Source organism: Cherax quadricarinatus, chromosome 11, assembly GCF_038502225.1.
Source record: "Cherax quadricarinatus isolate ZL_2023a chromosome 11, ASM3850222v1, whole genome shotgun sequence".
NCBI classification, from domain to species: Eukaryota; Metazoa; Arthropoda; class Malacostraca; order Decapoda; family Parastacidae; genus Cherax; species Cherax quadricarinatus.
The window spans coordinates 44,682,524-44,708,050 of record NC_091302.1 but is presented as its reverse complement, the minus strand read 5'-3'; the positions used below and the strand labels follow the sequence as shown (position 1 = coordinate 44,708,050).

Here is a 25,527-nt window from a genome sequence, read left to right as displayed (position 1 = left end):
CTCACCATCACTGCCTCACCATCACTGCCTCACTCACCTCATGTCACTCACTATTAACCTAACATTGATGTATCTTCATTACTCCCATAACCTCCATACACTAGTTAATTATTGTCATTATTATAATTATTATTTATTAATCGTAGGTATGTTGCAGTGCCTATTGAATGTGAGGCAGCGAGATATTATATAAGGAAGGGGAGAGGGTAGCCTCAATTCCTTGGAAGAAGAGCACTTAACAACATTAACACATATAAGTGTTCCTGTCTCTCCTTCAGGGTTTATGCTGCCCAGGCTTATTTTTAATAAAATCAAATATCTCTTGTATAATACAATATTTCTGCTTCACAAACTAGATAAAGGACATTTTGAAGTGTTAGGCACAATAATATATTGTTGGATAGCGGGGAGAGGAGGTATATATGGTATTTAATTAAAGTATTGAGTATATGTGGTAGCGGTGACCAGCTGCAGCCAGGAGCTGCCGCCAACATTTGACGCGTCAAACCAAAGACGGAAATGAATATTGGTAGGTTTTTATTTCGCGCGTCACCTCGCATGCTACACTAGCTGGCAGTGTCATTGATCCCTCCATGTAAATGGCGCTCAATATAACTTGCTAGTTTTAAACTTATGTCACTTATCTATTGCCCCCAATCCCTAGCCTAAGCTGCCCATCTCATTAATCTACTCATAATTGTCTAATATAACCCTTATTGCAAGGATTTTTATAAATCTAATAGGCCAATAATAAGGGCACGGGACTTGACTCTAATTTGAATACGTGTAAGGTGATATTAATATAATATTTGAAGAGATATATACGAGAAAGTGGTAATGGCTTTGTCTGGTGCGAGGGATACCTCTGACGTCACGAAATTTATGTTCTGAATACCTCGAATTTCTCACAAACCAACTCTCCCCTTTTAAAATATTATTACCATGCTAGTTTTTAGGTAAATCTAAAATGATTTTCCATTTTAAAGCAATATTAGCAATTAAACTTAAATGACAAATGAAAGTTAATGCGTTAGAGCCTCGAGAGAGAGTTTGCTAACACACAAAATAATTAAAAGTGTCCACTTAGCGAGTTGTTGGAACGCGTCTACGGAAAGTGAGAAAATGGCGAATTGTCAGGGGCACCTATCACCTTGATTGTTTTAAGAATTGTAATGAAAAGTCGGGACAGCAAAGGAGTGTGATGTTTATTTGTTAAACAAGTGCGTATGTAGTGAGCCGGGGTCAAGATGGCCAACAATATGTACCGGGTTGGAGGTGAGTTATGGTGGAGGTGGTTAGTGTGTGTTCTCTGCTCCCTCGCCGGTCACTCCAAACAAATTAACAATTCCCACGAATGTAGAAACTGCATCGTTATTCATTTTTCGCCTTGATGACCGTTGGTGTCGTGGGAGGAGGCTGGGGGAGGCTGTACTAGTTTAATTATTTGTCGGGAGGTGGAATTGGCCAGTTTCTCAATGTAAACAATCCGAAAAGTGGAAGAAGGTTGGATGTCTACACGAACCTACATATGTGTGTGTACATGTGTGTGTACGTACGTGTGTACAGACGTGTGTACCTGTCTGCTAGTGCTAGCCTTGTGTGTGTGAATGTGTTACGGTGTGTTCTCTCTGTATACATGGTGTGTGACTTGTATATATAGTTTTGTGTGTACGTGTGCACGTTGTGTACGTGTGCACGTTGTGTGTACTCAGTGTACGTGTACATACGTGTGTGTGTGTGTGTGTGTGTGTGTGTGTGTGTGTGTGTATATGTATATACGTGTGTACAGATGTGTGTACCTGTCTGCTAGTGCTAGCCTTGTGTGTGTTCTCTCGGTATACATGGTGTGTGACTTGTATATATAGTTTTGTGTGTACGTTGTGTGTGTACATACGTGTGTACGTACGTGTATGTGTACGTGTACATACATGTGTACGTACGTGTGTGTACGTGTGTACATACGTGTGTACGTACGTGTATGTGTACATGTACATACGTGTGTACACGTGTGTACGTGTGCGTGTACGTGTTACTATTTTGTCCTAGGCACATGTCGATTAGACACTAGGCCTGTTGTGTATGTGTGTGTGTACGTATGTACTTAGCCATGTGGTAGATACAAACCATACATGTATGTTTATGTGGTGTGTTGTGTATATATACATAACAAATCATACATATAGTACTGTGTATATGGTATATTGTGTCTATGTTAGGTAATAAGAAAATAGGCTGTATGACCCTTGTAGGTTTAGAGCTTTTTTATTATAATAGGGAAATAGTAGATCGCTGCTTGGTGGATTTTAGTTATTACCTGTAGAGTTTGATATTTACAATATTAAGTTGGTTTTACATTTGAGACATTTTGTTGTGCAAACAGCAGGAAACAAAACCTAATGAAATCCATCTAACCCAACTTAAGATAACCTAATGTAACTTAATCTTACTCTATCATTGGTAGATGTGTATCTTTGTTTACATTCGGGCAGACTTGTAATGATTGCCTCAGACATACTGCACTACCAAAGTGCAAGTACTATTCTAGCTAATGTCTCTAGAAATAAAAGTCTCACAAGCAATACTTAATGCCATGGTGTACATAGGTTATTTGTATTGCAAAATGTAACCTAATGTGTGAGTTCTGCTCAGTAGTAATTGTAAAAAATTGCTGGTAATAATATGGCTATTATGGAAATAAGGTCCTTGTGTTTTCAGTTTAGTGATAGGTTATTATGTCAGTTTTTTCTTGTTAAGGAGGTTGTGCAATGGTTACAGCAGTATTTTGGGCCAATGGGGTAAAAAATTTTTTGTAACTTAAAAAAACAAACACACTAGCTCATCTTAAGCTAATCCAGATTAGGAGGTTAACTCTAGATTAGGTTAAATTATTTTTTTTTTTTTTTTGCAACCAGAAAGAACTTTCCTAGGCTCAAAACATAACCATCTTCTCTGCATAACTTAAGTGTGTGAGATTTTACATTAGCTAATAAAAATCACATGGACTGTAAATGCATGCGACACCATATGTACATGACTTTTGTTTGTTAAATTGTGTGTAAGGTTTATAGTGTGATTTTTCCTGTTGTGAATATGTTGGGTCAATATGTACTTAATTCTAGGTTTTCTTTTTTATGTAAGTTCTTGGATATTAGGTGCGCTGTGCAGTGATGTGTGTATATGTATTTAATCCTTTCAGGGTCTAGAGGCCAAATTTCAAAGTATGCACCAGGTTCCAAGAATTTTCAAAAAATAATTTTATTTTTTCTTTTGAAATGGTAGAGAATCTCTTTCTGAAGGCAATAAAACAAAAAGTATGAAATTTGATGGAAAATTGATGAAATTATGCTCGCGAATTTTGATGTCGGCGATATTTATGCATCAGCGATTTTGCCGACCTTGACTCCTATTTTAGGCCAATTACAGTATTAATTGACCTCATCGCTCTAGGGCCGTGAGGTTGTGCTGCGCCCTGCTCCTGCATTCGTCACTCAGCCTTGGTGGAGGACGGACGTTGGCGGTTGAGCTAGCACTTGTTGGTAGCACTGAGTGATTTTCACAAAATGGCGCAGGCTATCAGGCGGAGAATCAACACTGTGTGTATTGAGGTGTTGAAAGGAGCGGTTTATCAAACCAATGCTTCTGTTATGCTGCCTGCTATACTACGGGATACCTACTGCATCAACAAAGACGATCTGTATGGTATTGCCTTAAATGGAGCAACAAGGATCTTTGTGAAATTTGTGACGGCTGCGACATATGACAAGATGGTGGAAAAATACCAAGACGTGTGTATGAAGGTTAATCCTGGTTTGGAAGTACGAATGAGGGACGTATCCAAGTATTATACTTGGGTAAAGTTACGAAATGTCCCATTTGAAGCGGATGAAGATATAAAAGCAACATTCAACGAGTATGGTGTTATACATCAGGCATCAGTTGGAAGGTGGTCTGATGATATGTATGCTGGACTGCGTGAGGGCTCCTTTACCCTCAAAATGTCTTTGCGCAAATCTATACCATCATATGTGACTCTTGAGTGACTTTAGAATACAGGTACATGTATATGTAACATATGCGGGGCAAAGACGAACCTGTAGACTGTGTGGAGCCTTTGATCATATGGCAGCAATGTGTCCTCGTCGATCGACACCTGAGAAATATGGAGAGGGAAAAGGTGTGTGGAAGGAGAGAGAGGTGACGACCCAGTCTACAGGGGAGCATCTTCAAGATCATAGACCATGGAGTAAAATCGTGGAGGACAATCCGGAAGAATGTGTAACATTACCGGAGGTCTCTCAGGTTATTGAGAATATGCGTATGGAGGATGAGGCGAGACGAGTGGAATTGGGTAGTCAGGTTACGGCTACAATAGATACTGTTATTCAAGAATTCTTAGGTAATCAGAATGAGGACGAGACACTAAGCATGGTGTCAGATGGGAAACTTATAGGTGAGGAAGGAATTCAAGAGGTGAGTAATGTGGGTGATGGGGATAGGCAAACAGGATTAGTGAGGTTGTGGTTGAAGTACACAACGTAGAATGTGAAGATGAGGGAATGCACATAGTAGAGGCATCATGTAAGAGAGAGGCAGGGGCTTCTGATAGTGATGATGTCCTCACACCAGCGCAACGAACTGGTAAGAAACTATCAGTGGATGTGCAAAAAAACGTAACAGGGGGGGGAAAGGGGCAGAGGAAAGGTGAGGCAAAGAAAGGACAATGTGAAAAGAATGTTCAGCAAAAATGTAAGGAAACGCAAGGATATCGGTCGATTGGTAAGCCCCTGATAGCATTTTTAAGTGTCTAACCTTAAATGTTAACGGCCTAAGGGCTGATGTAAAGCATAAGATATTTAGTGATTTTTTAAAGAGACTTGGCATACAAGTAGTATTTTTACAAGAGCATAATTTTAGGTATGGAAGGGATTTGTTGGTAGACGGATATAAAGTTTATGCTGGGTATACTGGGAAGCTTAAGGGAGGTGCTGCTGTTTTAATAGCTGAGACCAGTCCTTTCCAATTGTTACATTGGGAAGAAGGGGGAGATGGGAGAATAGTGAGGGTGGATGGGACATGGGGTGGGGTACGTGTGTGTTTTGAGAGTGTATACATGCCGGCGGACAGTAATAGACGTGTTAAAGAGGAATTTGTAAGGGACACACTAATTTATCATATGCGGGGTTTACCTGTTTATTCATTATTTGGAGGGGATTGGAATAGTGTGATACGTAGAAAAGATGTGGAGCCGAGGGATGCAGGGTGTGTTTTGGGGGTCCTACGAGATGTTTTAGGGGGAGCTGGCTTCGCGGATGTAGTGAGGGGGGAGGGGTGGAACGTGGAGCATACTTATGTGAGGAGAGGCTATGCAGCACGACTAGATCGTATTTATGCTTCTCCCGGGTTACAGGTGGCTACTACAGAAACTATAAATGTAGTGTTTTCAGATCATAGAGGAGTGGTCGTGGATGTGGGATGGGGAGGTTTACCAAAGCGTTACGTGAGTTATTGGAAACTTAATGTGAGATTGTTAGATGAGCTGGAGGACGGTGATAGTTTTGTTGAGTGGTGGACAAAGGAGTGGACCAAGGGGAGAAAAGGAGGTGATATACTACGACGGTGGAAGGAATATGCCAAACCAGGAATCAAAAATTTTTATACGAGGAAAGGAAAGGAGGTAAGTCAATGGAAATATGGCTTACAGAGATATTTGGAAGGGCAGCTGAAACAGTGCTATGAAGGATTTAGTGGGGTTTATCCAGTACAAGAGATTGAGGGCATCAAAGCGCAATTAATGGAAATGCAGAATGCAAGATTTGATGGTGAGAGAATGAGAGGTGGATTGGAAGATGTTTTATGGGGAGATAAGCCATCCGCCTGTGTATTGCGGCGATTAAAGACGCGACAGAAGACAATGACTATGATGAAGTTGGACGTACATACGGATGTGGGAGGGTATACGATGGGACAGAGGTTAGTAACTACGGAAAGTATGAGTGGTTATGCTGATAAGTGGTTTGAGATATATATGAGAGGGGGAAACAGGAAGATAGCAGATATGAAGATTTTAGAGAAGGGGATACAGAGAAACCTAGAGTCAGCAGATAGAGCGATGATAGAAGGGCCTATAGATGAAGAAGTGTGGACGGCTTTAAAAGGGATGAGTGTCGGGAAAGCACCTGGGATAGATGGAATCCCAAATGAATTTTATTTGAGCAACTGGGATGTCATGAAGGAATTCTTGGTGCAGTTGATGAATGTAATGAAGGATAAGAGAAGCATGAGTCTAACACAAAGGACAGGTGTAGTAGTTATGGTTCCAAAGGGGGGAGTACAGAATAGCATCCTAGATTATAGAGGTTTATCATTAATGTGTGGGGATTATAAATTGTTTGCCAGGGTGTTAGGTAATAGATTGCGTAAAGTAATTGGGAAGGTTATAGATGGGGGACAGATGGGTGTGCCAGGGAGAACAATGTTTAGTGGGCATGGGAGGATAAAAGGTTATATAGAGGAGCGTAGGATGGATGGTGGAGGTGTTCTTGCTTTGGATTGGAAGGCGGCTTATGATTGTGTAGAGAGAGAGACATTATGGATGATCATGAGGAAGATTGGGTTCGGTGAGGAAATTGTGCAGTGGGCGGGAACTTTATATAGAGGTGCAGAAATACGAGTGCAAATAAATGGAAGGGTGGGGAAGATGGTTAGTATGGGTAGGGGGCTGAGGCAGGGATGCCCCATGTCTCAGATCCTATTTGCATGTATGCAAGACCCATTATATAGGTTGATAAATGTAGGAGTAAGGGAGGGGGAGGTAAGACTTAGGGGTGCTACGGGTATAGTTGGTTATGTGGATGACACTACGGTCTTAGTGGGGGGAGAGGAGGGGTTAAAGAATGCAAGTAGAATTGTTGAAATATTTAGTGGAGCAACAGGTATGAATGTTAACCCTTTGACTGTCGCGGCCGTATATATACGTTCGCGAGGTACCATGTTTGACGTATATATACTCATAAATTCTAGCGGCTTCAAATCAGGCAGGAGAAAGCTAGTAGGCCCACATGTGAGAGAATGGGTCTGTGTGGTCAGTGTGCACCACATAAAAAAAATCCTGGAGCACGCAGTGCATAATGAGAAAAAAAACTCCGACCGTTTTTTTTTAATTAAAATGCCGACTTTGTGGTCTATTTTCATATAGTATTTGTGGTTGTATTCTCGTTTTCTTGGTCTCATTTGATAGAATGGAAACTATATTATAGAAATGGAGGTGATTTTGATTAATTTTACTATAAAAAGAACCTGGAAATGGAGCACAAAGTACAGGAAATGTTTGATTTTTGCCGATGTTCAAAAGTAAACAAATGATGTCATTGTCCAATAAATGTCCAAATAGCCATTCTAATACGCAGTCATGAATGGGTTGATGTAATTTTTACAATTATTACAGTATTGCAGTAGTCTGCATAACAGTAAATCTTCTATTTTTTGTTTGAATAAAATTTCAAAATAAAAAGCAAGAGTAATATCACAGGGACCTGGAGACATGACTGATGAACAAAGAAAATGTTATTTTAGAGCCAGGAATGTCTGCATTGTTCATTCTGGACCTTATTTTGAAATTGTCGTATTTTTTAATTTTCGTGAAATTGGCCAAATTGCAAATTTCTGACCATGTTATTGGGTAGTTGAAATCGGTAAATGGGCAGTTTCTTGTACTCAATCGATAGAAAAAATAGAGTTCTGAAGAAATAGTTATGAGTTTGGTTGACTGGAATAACGGAATTAGCCGAAAATAGGGCTCAAAGTGGGCGAAATTGCCGATTTTTAAATATCGCCGAAGTCGCTAACTTCGCGAGAGCGTAATTCCGTCAGTTTTCCATCAAATTTCGTTTTTTTGGTGTCTTTACAATCGGGAAAAGATTCTCTATCATTTCATAAGAAAAAATAATTTTTTTTTTTTTTAAATTTTGCGACACCAGGAGACACCTCAGGATTTGGGGTTGCGACAGTCAAAGGGTTAATAGTGAGAAGTCGAAATTACTGGAGGTGGGGTCATGGGTGGGAGGGGAACTGGGAAAAAAGTATGGATGGCAGGTAGTAGAGCAGATAAAAATTTGTGGAGTATTGTACAGAGGGGCAGCGCAGGGGGCTAGAGAGGCAAATTCTAAAAGGGTAGTGCAAAGAGTATTGCTTAGGTTAGGGGGAATAAGACCGAGTGGTTTGACTATACAACAGAGAGTCATTGTAGTTAATACACTCATATATCCTAAATTGTGGCACGTGGCTGTGGTGTACCCATTGATGGCGAAAGACGTGCGGCAAGTGCAAAGGAAAGTACTGAATTTTATATGGGGATATGGTTGTCATTGGCTGAGGCAAACGGTTGTAATGACACCGCTGGCAAAGGGGGGTTTAGGTTTAATTCCTTTGGATAGCAGACTGAAGAGCATGTACGTGAAGCATTGTTATCTGAGATTGGGTGGGGAACGTGGTGTCAGAGTGAGGGATGTGATGGAAGATGTGAGGCGATGGTGGTGGGGTAGGGACTTAGAGGAGTGTATGAGTATGTTGAGATACTTATTACAAGTAAGAAATCCGGAAAATGTAACGGCGTGTGTTTTGGGGAGGTTGGTAAGGGTTCAAGAGGTGTTGGAAGGGGAGACTTTTTCCATTATATAATTGGACACGAATCTGGGGAGACTTCAGTAAGTTACGGGTGAAGTCAAGGGTGAGGGAAACTATGTATAGGTTTTTACATGGGATTTTGCCAACTAAAGTACGACTGTATCAGATGGGAATTTTGCAGTCTCAATGTTGTGTTTTGTGTGGGGGGGAGGAAACAGCATATCATGTGGTGTATTTCTGTGAGCATATTGAGAGGGCACGTCTATGGTTTCGCAGAGTGTTGGATATGGTGGGTGGGAGTAGGTTAGTGGTATTAAGGGCACCGAGTTTGGATATAGAGGGAGTGGGAGATAGTGTGAGGAGGGCCGTCATGTATTTAGTGGCAGATTATGTCTATATATCGTGGGCGATGAGGGAGGTGGGGGGGGAGGAACGAACAAGGGCTTTAGCAGGACATTTCTATAAAACAAAGTGTATAAATGAGGTAATGTATGGACGTAGATGGGCTATAGATTTTCCGGTATCGTATAGAGGTATGACTGTGAGAGGGTCGAGCGAATTAGTGTTGTAATGGCTGGGAGGACTGGTCTCTGTAAAAGGGGGGAGGGAAAAATGAATTACATGGATATAGAATATCATGATTATTAAGCATAGTTTCTTGAGAAGCAAGAGGCGGCTTATCAATTCGATTGGGGGATATAATGTTGTATTATTAACCATAGCGTGTGAAAGAGCAAGTCTAAAATTGCTCTGAAACATGTCAATAAACATTTAGAATTTGTTGAACAAGACAATACGTGTTTAATAATATACATTCTTGGTACATGTATATGTAATACAAGTGTGTTTTTCAATATCCAGTGTACAGTTATCATATTGTTTGACATTGTTCACTATAGTAAAGCAGTGTTATTATTCATATATTGTCATAAAGTATAATAGTTGTCAGTATTTTAAAAGTTTTTTGAATAGTTTTAAGATGTTGTGGAGTCTATATTTCATGTCAGCTCATTGATAAACATTCAAGTGTATAGCGAATATGTAATTTCATTTATTTCTGTGGAGGACCTGCTAAGGCTTCTTTTATTTATTAATGCACTGTAATGTTTTAAACTAAAAATGAGAATGTATGGTGTATATAAAACAGTTAAAGTACATGTTCACCATTGTGGTTCAGCGCAACTTTTTGAGTATAATAATAACAACAACGTAAATGTTGGGGGGGGGGTGAGTCACTAGTATTGTAAGTGCGTTGTGTCATTTTACATTATGAAAAAAAAAAAAAACAGTAATGGAAGCACTGTATATTTTGAAGTAGTGTGTTAGTTATGTAGTTAGGTGTATATCAGAATCATTATGAATAGTATTACTTAGTGGACCGGAACAGAGCCACTGAAAATGCCTCTTTTTATATATATTTATATCACATTTATATACGTAACTATCTACGTATATTGTATCAACTGCTTTAAATAAAATATAAAAAAAAATTACAGTATTCCAGTCAAACAAATTCTTAGCTATTTCACTAGTATTACTTCTATTCTGTCGATTGAGCACAAGAAATCGCCAAGTCAACTGTTTCAACAACAAAATAAAGTGACCGGAAATTGGTAATTTGGCCAATTTAATGCAAAGTTCAAAATATTCCAATTTCAAAATAGGGTCCAGAATAAACAATACAGGCATTCCTGGCACTAAACTAACATTTCCTCTGTTCATTAGTTATGTTTTCAGGCTTTACAAATGAATTCCATTTTGATTTTTTATTCACATAATGAATTTTTATTGAAACCAAACAATAGAAGATTTACTGTTATGCAATACTGTAATAATTGTATAAATAATATCACCACATTTGTGAATGTATATTAGACCCACCAGCTGTCATGTATTAGACTTGTGAGGTCATTTGTTTACTCTTGAGCATCGGCAAAAATTTAACATTTCTGCTACTTTGAGCTCAGTTTCAAGCCATTTCCAGTACTGAAAACCAGTCAAAATCATCTCTATTTCTGTAGTATATCTTTCATTCTATCAAATGTGACCAAGAAATTGCAAATACAACTTTAAAAAACATACGAAAAAACACTGCAAAGTCGCTGTTTTAATCGAAAATTACAGTCTGTTTTTTTTATCTATGCACTGTGTGCTGCAGGATTTGTTTTATGTAGTGCACACATACCACATAGATGTTTTCTCTCATATCTAGGCCCAGATTTACTGCTCACAGCTTATCAGAGTGAGTTGAGCTCATGGCGTAGATCTATGGTTTGGACCCTGCATGTAAAGCCGTAGATCTATGGCACGGACCCTGAAAGGGTTAAGGCCTATATAAAAACTTACTTTTATTTTTTTTAGTATAACCTAACCTAACTGATAATTTGACAGCTGGTCTAGGTTAGGTTCGAGTTTGTAGGGTTGGGTTATGTCATTAAACTTAGTAAACAAATTAAGCTTGTTTCCTACTTGTGTATAATATAACTGTCTCCGTTGTGCAACCCACTTGATAAAAAAAATGTATGTAAATGATATTCTATTTTTCCTATTATTGCCTAAATAAACAATTTGCACAACAATTAGCTATTTTTCCCCCTGCAATAGATAACATGTTATTTGTAATGTAAAATGTTAACAGATTTCTGTCCTGTGAAATTGTACATAATGACCATGTGTGTTTAAATATTTAAGTTGCAGCGTGTGGTGTGTTGTGGGTGTAGGTGATAGCTGAAATAAAAAAATAAGAAAAAGTTGGTCAAAAAAGTCACAGCAAATTTGATTAATTTGAGCTTGGTTAGGGTAGGTTCAGGCTGGGTTAAGTTATGTTAGGTTAAAGTTAGATTAATTAGGTTTGCTGGCACTATGTCCAACTACAGGCACTCTTGACAATTTTTAATGTGACTTTTTTTTTTTTTTCATATCCAAAATTGTCTTTGCTTCCATGACTTTCGTCACTGGTTACTTTCTAAATGGTGTGCTGTATTCACAATATAACGTGTGTGGTGCATGGTATGCATAGAGCATGGTGCATCTCTATGGGTTGTACATATTCATTCATTAGTGATTTGCTGGTACTTCCGGCCCGGGTCTTCTCCAGATGGCGACCCGGCGCGTGGTGCATATATGTGTGACACCATAGACTAAATACACAATCCATAGACAGCACACTATACAGTAGGGCCCCACTTATACGGCAGGGTAGGTTCTACACTACTGCAGGAAAGGGGACATCGCTGAAAAGCAGAACACCATTTTTTCCACTTATAAATGCATATAAATGCCAGATAACAAGTTTACACTAACATATATTAAATTAGCAATAGAACTAGGCATTAAAAACAATAAAAAGTAAAATACACACAGTACACTCATTATTTACCTTAAAAATTTGTAGTCTTAATGTAGGGTGAGGTGAGTAAACGAGGTAAAACGAATAAACGAGAGAGAGAGTTAGAGAGAGAGAGAGAGAGAGAGAGAGAGAGAGAGCTAGAGAGAGAGTGAGTGAGTTAGAGATAGTTTTATAGAGATATATATAGATATATAGATACAGATAGAGAAAATAGAGAGAGAGAGAGAGAGAGAGAGAGAGAGAGAGATGTGGAGGATGTAAACAAACAGACGAACGCATCTGGTTTCGGTTGATACACGTTCATCAACATGTAACGTCTCATATTTGTTAATTTATTCTACTGTGGGGTGTATTTATCGTGTTTACATGTTACGTAGCATGTTTATTGTATAATTTTGAAAAAATATCATAGATGGATTAATGGAAATGTTTATACTAACGTAATATGTAAAATTTAATGCGCCTCAGTGATTATTATTTTGTATTATTACCATCATTATTATTAATATGAGTTCTCAAGACTAATAAGACACTTAGTGATTTTAATGTGTACCCACATGCCAGCACAATGTGCAAGTTTATTTAGGTACAGGTACACATAGGTATAATTATCAGAGTATACAATGGTACCCCAAGTTTCAGCCATAATTCTTTCCAGAAAGTTGTTCGAGTGCCGTTGCCGAATGACTTTGTTTCCATAAGGAATAGTGTAAATTAAATTAGTCTGTTTCAGACCCCAAAAATACACTTACAGAAACACAATAATACATTTGCATAATTGTTCGAGTTGGGAGCTGTACGAAACTCGGTGTACCACTATATATAAAACATGAAATAGCTTTAAAACACTTGAAATTATGGAATGTTTTCAGACATAATCGGGAGATGCGGTGCTCATAGAGAATGTAAACAAACTGGGTGGGGCACGGTGACTGTATTAGAAAGTCAGGTGGGGGAGTCGTATAGCAGAACACCATAAAGCGGGGCACACTACTGGATACCTGGAGGTTATTCCGGGGATCAACGCCCCCGCGGCCCGGTCCATGACCAGGCCTCCCGATGGATCAGGGCCTGATCAACTAGGCTGTTACTGCTGGCCGCACGCAGTCCAACGTACGAGCCACAGCCCGGCTGATCTGGCACCGACTTTAGGTATCTGTCCAGCTCTCTCTTGAAGGCAGCCAGGGGTTTATTGGCAATTCCCCTAATGCTTGATGGGAGGCTGTTGAACAGTTTTGGGCCCCAGACACTTATGGTGTTTTCCCTTAGTGTACCAATGGCGCCCCTACTTTTTATTGGGGGCATTTTGCATCGCCTGTCCAGTCTTTTACTTTCGTAGGGAGTGATTTCTGTGTGCAGATTTGGGACCATTCCTTCCAAGATTTTCCAAGTGTAGATTATGATATCTCTCTCCTTCCTGCGTTCCAACGAGTACAAGTCAAGTGCTTCCAAGCGTTCCCAGTAGTTAAGGTGCTTGACAGAACTTATACGTGCAGTAAAGGATCTCTGTACACTCTCTAGATCTGCGATTTCACCTGCTTTGAATGGAGATGTTAATGTACAGCAGTATTCCAGCCTAGAGAGAACAAGTGATTTGAAAAGGATCATCATGGGCTTGGCATCTCTCGTTTTGAAAGTTCTCATTATCCATCCTATCATTTTCTTTGCACGTGCGATCGTGGCACTGTTGTGATCCTTGAAAGTGAGATCCTCAGACATTACTACTCCCAGGTCCCTTACGTTATTTTTCCGCTCTATTGTATGGCCGGAGTCAGTAGTATACTCTGTTCTAGTTATTATCTCCTCCAGTTTTCCATAACGGAGTAGTTGGAATTTGTCCTCATTGAACATCATATTGTTTACCGTTGCCCACTGGAAAACTTTGTTTATATCTTCATGGAGGTTAACCGCGTCCTCAGCAGATGACAGCCTCATGCAGATCCTAGTATCATCCGCAAAGGATGATACGGTGCTGTGGTGTATATCTCTGTTTATGTCTGATATGAGGATAAGGAATAAGATGGGGGCGAGTACTGTGCCTTGTGGAACAGAGCTCTTCACTATGGCAGCCTCCGATTTAACTCTGTTGACCACTACTCTTTGTGTTCGATTTGTTAGGAAGTTGAAGATCCATCTCCCCACTTTCCCAGTTATTCCTTTAGCACGTATTTTATGGGCTATTACGCCATGATCGCATTTGTCAAATGCTTTTGCAAAGTCTGTGTATATTACATCTGCATTCTGATTTTCTTCCAGTGCATCCAAGGCCATGTCATAGTGATCCAGTAGTTGTGAGAGGCAGGAGCGACCTGCCCTGAACCCATGTTGCCCTGGATTGTGCAGATTTTGGGAATCCAGGTGATTTGCAATCCTGCTTCCTAGCACTCTTTCAAAGATTTTTGTGATGTGGGACGTCAGAGCTATTGGTCTATAGTTCTTAGCTAATGCTTTGCTGCCACCTTTATGGAGTGGGGCTATATCCGTTGTTTTAAGTGACTGTGGAATTTCACCCATGTCCAAGCTCCTCCTCCATAGTGTACTTAGGGCACGCGAGAGGGGTTTCTTGCAGTTCTTAATGAAAACAGAGTTCCACGAGTCTGGGCCCGGGGCTGAGTGCATAGGCATGTTGTCAGTGGCTTTTTCGAAATCTATCGGAGTTAGGGTAATGTCGGAAATCTGGCATACATTTATGGAGTTTTGAGGCGCATTCATGAAGAAATCATTTGGGTCGTCGATCCTCAGACCGATTAGTGGTTCACTAAACACAGAGTCGTACTGGGATTTCAATATTTCACTCATTTCCTTGTTGTCATCTGTGTAAGTCCCATCCTGTCTGAGCAAGGGCCCGATACTAGATGTGGTATGTGCCTTGTTTTTGGCATATGAAAAGAAATATTTTGAATTTCTTTCAATTTCACTAATAGCTTTAAGCTCCTCCTGCCTCTCCTGGTTCCTGTAAGAGTCATTTAGCTTACGTTCGATAGTTTCCACTTCCCTGGTCAGCGCCTCCTTTCGTGTATCAGATATTCTAGCACTCCTGAGGAGCTCAGTGACTCTTCGTCGTCTTCTGTAGAGGGAGCGTCTTTTTCTCTCCAGTTTACTCCTGCTCTTCTTCTTTCTTAGGGGAATATGCCTAGAACATGCTTCAGCTACCAGGAAGTTGATCCTTTCAAGGCACTGGTTTGGATCCATGTCATTTAAGACATCTTCCCAACATGTTTCGTTTAGAACATGGTTTACCTGGTCCCAGTTGATGTTCTTGTTGTTGAAATTGTATTTTGTGAAGACACCTTCACAGGTACATGCATTCTGCTGTTCAGGACCCCTATGCATGTACGTCTGGACTTCGATTAGATTGTGATCGGAATTAGTTGTTTTTGATATTCTTATGTCTCTTATCAGGTCCTCATTATTTGTGAAGATAAGGTCAAGTGTGCTTTCTAGTCTTGTTGGCTCCACTATCTGCTGGCTTAAGGTGTGTTTTTCGCAGAGACTTAGTAGCTCATGTGTGTGTGACCTTTCATCTGCGCTACCTCCGGGGATTGTTTCAGCTATAACATTATTTGCTACATTCTTCCATTTTGTATGCCTTAGGTTGAAATCACCAAGCAGTAAGATGTTTGGGGATGGAGCTGGAAGGTTTTCCAAACAGTAATTGATTTTCAGTAGCTGTTCCTTGAACTGTTGTGAGGTTGCATCTGGTGGCTTGTATACAACCACAATGACTAGGTTTTGGTTCTCGATCTTTATTGATAGAACTTCAACTACCTCATTTGTGGTGTTCAGCAACTCCATGCAGATGAGGGACTCTTTGACATACAGGCCAACCCCCCCTTGTTGCCTGTTTTTTCTGTCGCATCTAAAAAGGTTGTAACCACTTATCCATATTTCACTGTCAAAGTGATCTTTTGTGTGAGTCTCTGTGAAGGCTGCAAACATTGCATTAGACTCCACTAGAAGTCCACTGATAAAAGATATTTTGTTGTTGGTGGATGGCTTAAGGCCGTGTATATTAGCAAATATGAACGAGGTTGTATTCTGTGTTTGTTGGGGGGATTTTGTTATTGGCATCAGTAGTTGTAATTCTGGAGGGCCATGGGTGACCACTGGCTGTGCCTCCAGTCCAACAAGGCTCCAAGGTGGTGGACTATTTTTGTTATTTCCTTCCATTTTCTTTTTTCGTTTCCTGCCACTAAAAAATCACCTGGAGTTGGGTTGTCGTAGCTACTATTGTTTGTCTTGTGGGGTCTGTGCCTCCTGGTCCCTTTTAGATGGTATGCAGGGCACTCGATGTTGTAACACTGCTTCTGGAGGACCGAGGAGTGGCACATTTTTTGGTGAAAGAAAGTACAGGAAGAAGAACGACACACTCCTTTAGACAGGAGGTCGCTACATTTTTTGGGATGGTCAAAGTTGCATGTCCCATTTTTTTCCCCTGTTATTCCATGCTTACAGATGCCCCAAGCATAATATTTGCACAAATTCACCTTTGGTTGAGAATTGTTGGGAGGTGTGTTGTCAATTTCTGCAGGTTCTGGGACTGCACTATAATCCTCAGTATCCAAGCCAGGGTCACCCCATCCTGGATTCCATCTACTTTCCCCAGTAGAGGAAGAAGGAGGAGACTCCTCTCCAACATCTGTACTGTGGGCCACGGTCTTGTGCAATGATGGTTGTATATTTACGGTTTTAGATGGTTGTATATTTACTGTTTTTGTGGTGGTTTGGGTAGTGTCCCTAGGAGAGTCTGGGCTGACAGTAAGGCTGGGGGCTGGGTCTGGGTCAGCACTGGGGCTGGGGGCTGGGGCTGGGTCTGGGGCTGGGGCTGGGTCTGGGTCTGGGTCAGCGGCTGGGCCTGGGCCAGCACCAGCACTGTGGGTATTTGTGCTATGACTGGGGGAGCCTGGGCCAGCACCAGCACTGTGGGTATTGGTGCTATGCCTGGGGGAGCCTGGGCCAGCACCAGCACCAGCACTGTGGGTATTAGTGCTATGCCTGGGGGAGCCTGGGCCAGCACCAGCACTGTGGGTATTAGTGCTATGACTGGGGGAGCCTGGGCCAGCACCAGCACTGTGGGTATTGGTGCTATGAATGGGGGAGCCTGGGCCAGCACCAGCACTGTGGGTATTAGTGCTATGACTGGGGGATGGGTCTGGCTTAGCACCATGTGGGTGACTAGATAGTTTCGAGTCATCTGTTGTGGTATGGACATTCTGCATTTTTTGATACACTATCTCTTGCTCCCATTTTTTATATATTTTTGGTAGACTATCCAAGAGGTCATCCTTGTTTTCTTGATTATTTTTATCATTGTATACATGCAAAAAATGTATACAGCCTCCTCACTTAGCGACGGAGTTCCGTTCCTAAGACCACGTCATTAAATGAATTTGTTGCTAAGTGAGGAGCATACTATAATTGTAGTGGGGTTGTGTCAACCATCTTTGATGTTGTTTTAATGTCATCTCTGCACCATTTATAACATTTCTGGTATATTTTTAAGTGTTTATACAGTAGTATAGTATAGGTTTATTTCAATATATAGTAATATATTGAAATAAACAGAATAGAGGAAATCAACTTTGATATACATTATTTAGGTATAAATACTGTTCAGAGAGCCCGTCGTATGTCTGAGGCATCGTTAAATGAGTACTTTTCTAAGTGAGGAGAGCCTGTACTATACTCAACACCCTAAATTCATATCATATGTACTCGCTATATACTTTCATATACAACATACCATATATACACACACCATGTATCACATACACAAGACACCCTATTCATACCACTATGTTGTGTATACAGTGTGTTGTGCACATGTTGTCATACGTTTTGTGTACAGTAAGACCCCGCTTTACGGCATTCTGTTAATACGGCCGTTTCAAATTATGACCAAAACTTTCTATACGGCGAGCGGTCTTTCAAACACTGTGCGTGCCACCCAACTTGTTTACATTCTCTGGGAGCACATCTCTCTATTATGGAATAATAATCACACTTGGGCACATTAAATGTCTTATTTTACGTCAGTATAGACATTTTTATTAATCCATCTATGATATTTTCTTCAAAATTATATAAGAAACACGTTACATAGCATATAAACATGCTGTTGATATGCTATGGAGCTGTGGTTGCAGGGCGGAGGGAAAACATTACGTAATAATAATAATAATCACTCTTGGGTACGTTAAATGTCTTATTTTACATTAATATAGACATTTTCATTAATCCATCTATGATATTTTCTTCAGAATTGTATAAGAAGAATGTTTACATAGCATATAAGCATGCTGTGTTTATATAAACATGCTATGTAGGTGTGTAACCCAGGCGGACTACGTACATACCTACATTATTATTATAACTCTAAATAATTATTCTTATGTGTACCTGTACCTAAGTAAACTTACTGTGCTAGTATGCAGGTACACATTAAAATCACTAAGAGTGTCTTATTAGTCTTGAAGACACCATGTTAATAATAATAATAATAATAATAATAATAATAATAATCACTGAGGCACATTAAATATGTATAAAATTTTCATTAATCAGTCTATGGTATTTTCTTCAAAATTATATAAGAAACATGTTACATAGCATATAAACGTGCTATGTAGATAGGTGTAGGTATGTAGCCCAGGTGGACTACATACCTACATTATTATTACATGTATAACTAAAACCATGTGCATCAGGCTGGTTTGTTTACAAAACTTGTGAACCTATTACTCTCTCATGTACTCATTCTCTCTCTCGTTTATTCATTTTATCTTGTTTACTCGCCTCACATCCTACATTAAGACTACAAATATTTCAAGGTAAGTAATGAGTGTACTGTATATGCATTTTATCGCTCTAGGGCACTTCAAATGCCTAGTATATAGAGTGGGTGGGGGCCAGATTTGGTTGATACCTACCACAGTTTGATACCTACCTACCCTACTATTCACCTTGCACCCTATATTAAGATCATTAAGACTCAAAATATTTTAAGGTATGTAATGAGTGCACACTAAATGCATTTTATCGCTCTAGGGATCTTTAAATGTCAAAATATATTAGGTGTGGGTGGGGTTGGGTAGTTTGGCCTGGCTGGCTGCCATACCTACCACACCTAGCTTCTTACAATAAACACTACTCACTTCTTGCCCTACATTAAGACTACAAATATTTTGAGGTAAGTAATTAGTACTGTGTGTGTATTTTACTTTTTATTGTTTTTTTAATGCCTTGTTCTATTGCTAACTTAATACACCAGCATCCGACTTACGACCTGCTCGACTTATGACCACTCAACTTACGACCGTGTTTTTTATGCCAAATTTCTGGGAAATAAACAACTATTTGTGTTGTACACAGTGTTTATTCTAAACCTTACAGTATAAAATACAGTACTAACAGCATAAAAAGTAAAGTAAAACCTGAAATACCAAAATAAAACAATAAAATAAAGTCAATACAAAAATGTTTTGTTGATATTCAGTAGTAAAGTTCGACTTATGACCATTTCGACTTACGACCAGTTTCTCGGAACCGAACTCGGTCGTAAGTCAGATGGTAGGTGTATATGTTAGTGTAAACTTATTATCTGACATTTATAAGTGGAAAAAAATGGTGTTCTGCTTTCTGGTGATGTCTGCTTTCCGGCAGTAGCCTGGAACCTAACCTGCCGTATAAGTGGGGCCCTACTGTATGTTACTATATTTAAGGTGTGTGGTACATAATATGTATGGTGCGTGTTCATGTGATGCAGTATATATATTGTGTATAGTATTGATGTAATTATAGTACAGGTGCGCCATCACAAATCCGGCAATCAGACATCTGGTTCCATCAGTTATTTGGCACTAATTTCAGCTAGCATAATTTGAAATTTCCAGGGTCACCACACCAACCTGCTGGTACTGTTTGGTCGTGCTACTTGCTGCATAAGTCATTCCAATTTCTTTTTTGCCATTTATTGTTACAACCTGCTTGCTTTTAGCCATAGCCATGGTTCCAATGAATAAAAGATATGTACACACAGTACATTGTCCACTAACCCTTTCAGGGTTGAGAGACCCTCTCCTAAACTTCTCAGGGTCGAAAATTTTTCGGGGAAAAAAAAAATTCTCATGAAAAGATAAAGCATATTTTCCCGATCATAATGACACCAAAAGTATGAAATTTGATGGAAAACTTACAGAATTATGCTCTCGCAAAGTTAGCAGTCTCGATGATGTTTACGCATCGGCGATTTCACCCACTTTCAGCCCTATTTTCGGCTAATTCCAGTGTACTAGTCGAAAAAAATCATAACTATTTCACTACAATTCCATTTTTTCTATCGAATGAGTACAAGAAAACGCCCATTTACCGATTTCAACTATCCAATAAAGTGGTCAGAAATTAGCAATTTTGCTAATTTCACACAAATTTCAAAATATGCCAATTTCCAGATAGGGTCCAAAATAAACCAGACAGACATTCCTGGCACTAAAATAACCTTTCCTCTGTTCATTAGTCATGTCCCCACGCCCCTCTTACATTTCTTTTGCTTTCCACTTTGAATTTTTATTCTCACAAAAAATGGAAGATTTACTGATATGTAGACTACTGCATTAGTGTAGAAATGGTATAAATAATATCAGCGCACTTGTGAAAGAATATTAGACTCGCCAGTTGACGTGTATTGGACACGTGGCATGATTTGTTTACTTTTGAACTTTGGTAAAAATCGAACATTTCTGCTAATTTGAGCTAATTTCAAGGTAATTTTCATTGTGAAACCAATCAAAATCATCTCAATTTCTGTAATATGTCTTCCATTCTATAAAATGAGACCAGGAAAACTAGAATACAACCATAAATACCATACGAAAATACAGTGCAAAGTCGCTGTTTTAAACCAAAAACACGGTCAAAGTTTTTTTTTTCTCATTACGCACTGTGTGCTGCAGGATGTGCACACTGACCACATAGACCCATTCTTTCATATGTAGGCCTACCAGCTTTCTCTTGCTAGATTTGAAGCCGCTAGAATTTATGTGTACTAGTACTTCAATAACCCTGGTGCGTAAGCCGTACTAGTACGTCAGAAACCCAGAAAGGATTAAAGATAAGGTGGCTTTGAAGCCACTGTTGGTTACCATGAGCTTAGTCTCGTGATGCAGGGGAATATGCTTTATTATTATGTTAATATCAACACTGTGGCTTACTTGCCTATCACAATTGATCTAATATGACATATTAAACAATATAAATAACAAAAGCATGTTAAATACTCCAGAATAAATAATTGGTATAATACCGAGCAGTTCGACGGAGGTATGAAGAGGATGTGGGATACAAGTACCATTCTCCTATCCCTGTCTTGGGGCTTATATTAGAGAAAACGGACTATAGCACAGGGCTAACTATGATATACACTCGTACTGCATCATAAAACTGAAACAGAAAAGCTATTTTCTCTACATAGATTATCACACACAGCACCATATGTGTAGAGAACCTAGGATAACCCAAAAAAGTCAAGACAGTAGCTTATTTCTAGTACCTAGCTTGGGCTAGCCATATATGATTTTTGGTAAATATTTGATTCCCAGCCAGGGTAGAAACATTGGGCGTGTTTCTTTGCACCTGTTATCTATGTTCACCCATCAGTAAATGGGTACCTGGGTGTTAGTGGACTGGTGTGGGTGTTATCCTGGGACACTGACCTAATTTGCCTGAAATACTTAGCATAGCAAGGGATTTTCTATATACAGGTCCGCCATCACAAATCCAGCAATCGGTTATTCGGTTCCTTCAGTTATTTGGCACTAATTTTGGCTAGCATAATTTCAAATTTCCAGGGTCACCACACCAACCTGCTGGTACTGTTTGGTGGCGCTACTTGCTGCATATGTCATTCCAATTTTTTTTCTCCATTTATTGTTTTAACCTGCTTACTTTTAGCCCTAGCCATGGTTCCAATGAATAAAAGAAATGCTTCTCATTATGTAAAGCACCTACACAGTACATTATCTGTTAAAGATAAGGTGACTTTGAAGCCACTGTCGGTTGCTATGAGCTCAGTCTCATGAAGCTGGAGAATATGCTTTATTATTACGCTAATATCAACACTACAGCTTATTTGCCTATCACAATTGATCTAATATGACATAAGAAACAATATAAGTAACATAAAACATGTTAAATACTCCAGAATGAATAATATTTGGCATAACACCGAGCAGTTCGACGGAGGTATGAAGAGGATATGGTAAAGAAATACCATTCTCCTATCCTTGTCTTGGTGGCTTATATTAGAGAAAACGGAGTATAGCACAGGGCTAACTATGATATACACTCTTACTGCACCATAAACATGAAACAAAAAAGTTATTTTCTCTCTATAGATTATCACACAGCAGCATATGTGTAGAGAACCTAGGATAACCCCAAAAAAGTCAATGTGGCTTATTTTTAGTACCTGGCTTGGATTAGCCATATATGATTTTTGGTAAATATTCGATTCCCAGCCAGGGTAGAAACATTAGGCGTGTTTCTTTACACCTGTTGTCTATGTTTACCCATCAGTAAATGGGTACCTGGGTGTTAGTCGACTAGTGTGGGTGTTATCCTGGGACACTGACCTAATTTTCTTGAAATACTCAGCATAACAAGTGCCTTTCTATACAGTAGTATGTCACTCGTATTGTAGATAGTGACCCTCGTATTGCAGATAGTCTTAATGACCCTCGTGTAGTAGAGTCTTTTCAGTATGATAATAAGATGTTATCTTCATTATAGAATAATAAGAAAATATTATAACATTTATATTATAATAGGTAAAAGGACCCCAATGGAAATAAGTCACTGTGTCTGACTTTTTTGGGTTATCCTAGGTTCTCTACACATATGCTGATATGTATGATAATTCTATGTAACTGTATTTGTGTATACCTGAATAAACTTACTTATTGATGTCAGCTAGGCCTGTATACCTTGTACATGTACGTTTAGTAAATAAAGATATTATATTATTATTGTTATTATTATTATTATTATTATTATTATTATTATTATTTTCTCAGTTGTTTGTTGGGTTATCTTATTCAAACTTGGGCAATGTATGATGAAAAGATACTTCTTCACGTACACCAAAAATGAAAGAAATCAGACCATAAATAGCGGAGTTCACTTCTCGGCCATTAGCGGCCGCTTAGTGGTGTATTTTTGTATAGTTGTTATGGTTATATTCTCATTTTTTCGGTCTCATTTGATAGAATGAAAGATATATTACAGAAATAGATATGATTTTGGTTGCTTTCATGACGAAAAGTACCTTGAAATTGCGCTCACAGTAGCAAAAATGTTCTGTTCTTTAGCGAAGCTCAAGAGTAAACAAATGACGTCACCGTCCAATACCTGTCTGCCTGCCAGTCCAAATTCCAGTACGGAGTCAAGAATGCATTGACATTATTTATACAATTATTTACTGTTATGCAGCAGTCTGCGTAACAGTAAATCTTTTATTTTTTTTGTGAATAAAAATTCCAAATGCTAAGCAAGAGTAATATAAGAGGGGCCTGGAGCTGTGACTAATGAACAGAGAAAATGTTACTTTAGTGCCAGGAATGTCTACATTGTTTATTCTGGACACTATTTTGAAATTGGCATCTGTTGAAATTTGTGTGAAATCGGCCAAATTGCCAATTTCTGACCACTTTATTGGATAGTTGAAATAAGTGAATGGGCGGTTTCTTGTACTCAGTTGACATACTAGAAGTAAATAAGTTTATTCAGATATACACAAATACAGTTACATAGATTATCATGCATAGCAGCGTATGTATAGAGAACCTAGGATAACCCAGAAAAGTCAAAGTGATTTATTTCCAGTACCTGGCTTGGGCTTGCCATATATGATTTTTGGTAAATATTTTTTTTTCTCGGTTGTTTGTTGGGCTATCTCATTGAAACTTGGGCAATGTATGATGGAAAAATGCTTCTTAACGTACAACAAAAATAAAAATGACAGACGATAAATAAGGGAGTTCACTTCTCAGCCGTTAGCCGCCTCTTTGCAGTATATTTTCGTATGGTTTTTATGGTTGTATTCTCATTTTTTGGACTCATTTGATATAATGGAAGATATATTACAGAAATAGACATGATTTTGATTGCTTTCATGACGAAAAGTACCTTGAAATTGAGCTCAAAGTAGCGGAAATGTTCGATTTTTGCCGATGTTCAATGAACTGTGTAAGTCAAATTGGTTAATTTTATTAAGTGTATTCTAATTTAACCACTCTGTAATTCGGCACACTACAGGTCCCAGTGATGCCGGATTTGTGATGGAGGACCTGTAGTAGTATGTCACTGATGTCAGCTAGGCCTGTATACCATGTACACATATGTGTAGTAAATAAAGATAATATTATTATTTTTTTTCTCAGTTGTTTGTTGGGCTATCTTATTGAAACTTGGGCAGTGTATGATGGAAAGATGCTTCTTAACGTACACCAAAAATGAAAGAAATCAGACCACAAATAACAGAGTTCACTTCTCAGTCATTAGTGGCCTTATAGCTGTATATTTTCATATGGTTTTTATGGTTGTATTCTCGTGGTTTTGTCTAGTTTGATAGAATGGAAGATATGATTTTGATTGCTTTCACAACGAAAAGTACCTTGAAATTGCACTCACAGTAGCTGAAATGTTCTATTCTTTAGTGATGTTCAAGAGTAAACAAATGACATCACTGTCCAATACGTGTGCGCCTGCCAGTCCAAATTCCAATACGCAGTCAAGAATGGGTTGACATTATACAATTATTACAATAATGCAGTAGTCTGCATAACAGTAAATCTTACATTTTTTGTGAATAAAAATTTCAAATGGTAAGCAAGAGTAATACAAGAGCGGCCTGGAGCCGTGACTAATGAACAGAGAAAATGTTATTTTAGTGCTAGGAATGTATGCATTGCTAATTCTGGACCCTATTTTGAAATTGGCATCTGTTGGAATTTGTGTGAAATTGGCCAAATTGCCAATTTCTGACCACTTTATTGGGTAGTTGAAATAGGTGAATGGGTGGTTTCTCATACTCCGTCGACAGAATAGAAGTGAGGAAGTAAGTAAGAGTATTCAGGTATACACAAATACAGTTACATAGATTATCATACACAGCAGCATATGTATAGAGAACCTAGGATAACCCAAAAAAAAAAAAAAACTCAGTGACTTATTTCCAGTACCTGGCTTGGGCTTGCCATATATGATTTTTAGTAAATATTTTTTTTTTCTCAGTTTGTTGGGCTATCTTATTGAAATTTGGGCATTGTATGATGAAAAGATGCTTCTTAACGTACACCAAAAATGAAAAAAAAAAAAAAGGACGATAAATAAGGGAGTTCGCTTCTCAGTCATTAGCCGCCTCTTTGCGGTATACAGTGGACCCCCGGATTATGAAATTAATCTGTTCCAGAGAGAGTGACTTATCCCGAATCTTGAGTTATTCTAAATTAATTTTCCCCATGAATATGTAATGGAAATCCAATTAATCCATTTCAGAAACC

General features: G+C 38.9%; 1 protein-coding gene across 9 annotated transcripts in view; it reads left to right on the top strand.

Moving 5' to 3' along the window:
* The first annotated feature begins 1,087 nt into the window (after window positions 1-1,087).
* The window catches only part of MTA1-like (metastasis associated 1-like), a 360,550-nt gene continuing 336,110 nt past the window's right edge, over window positions 1,088-25,527 (top strand). For 6 of the 9 annotated variants that reach the window (XM_070084050.1, XM_070084048.1, XM_070084053.1 and 3 more), the window contains exon 1: window positions 1,089-1,275. In XM_070084050.1, the coding sequence (XP_069940151.1) occupies window positions 1,248-1,275 (28 nt within the window). In that variant the 5' untranslated portion in view covers window positions 1,089-1,247. Of the gene's footprint in view, window positions 1,276-25,527 lie in introns of all 9 variants that reach the window. The other 3 variants (XM_070084056.1, XM_070084054.1, XM_070084057.1) reach the window with 2 other exon arrangements.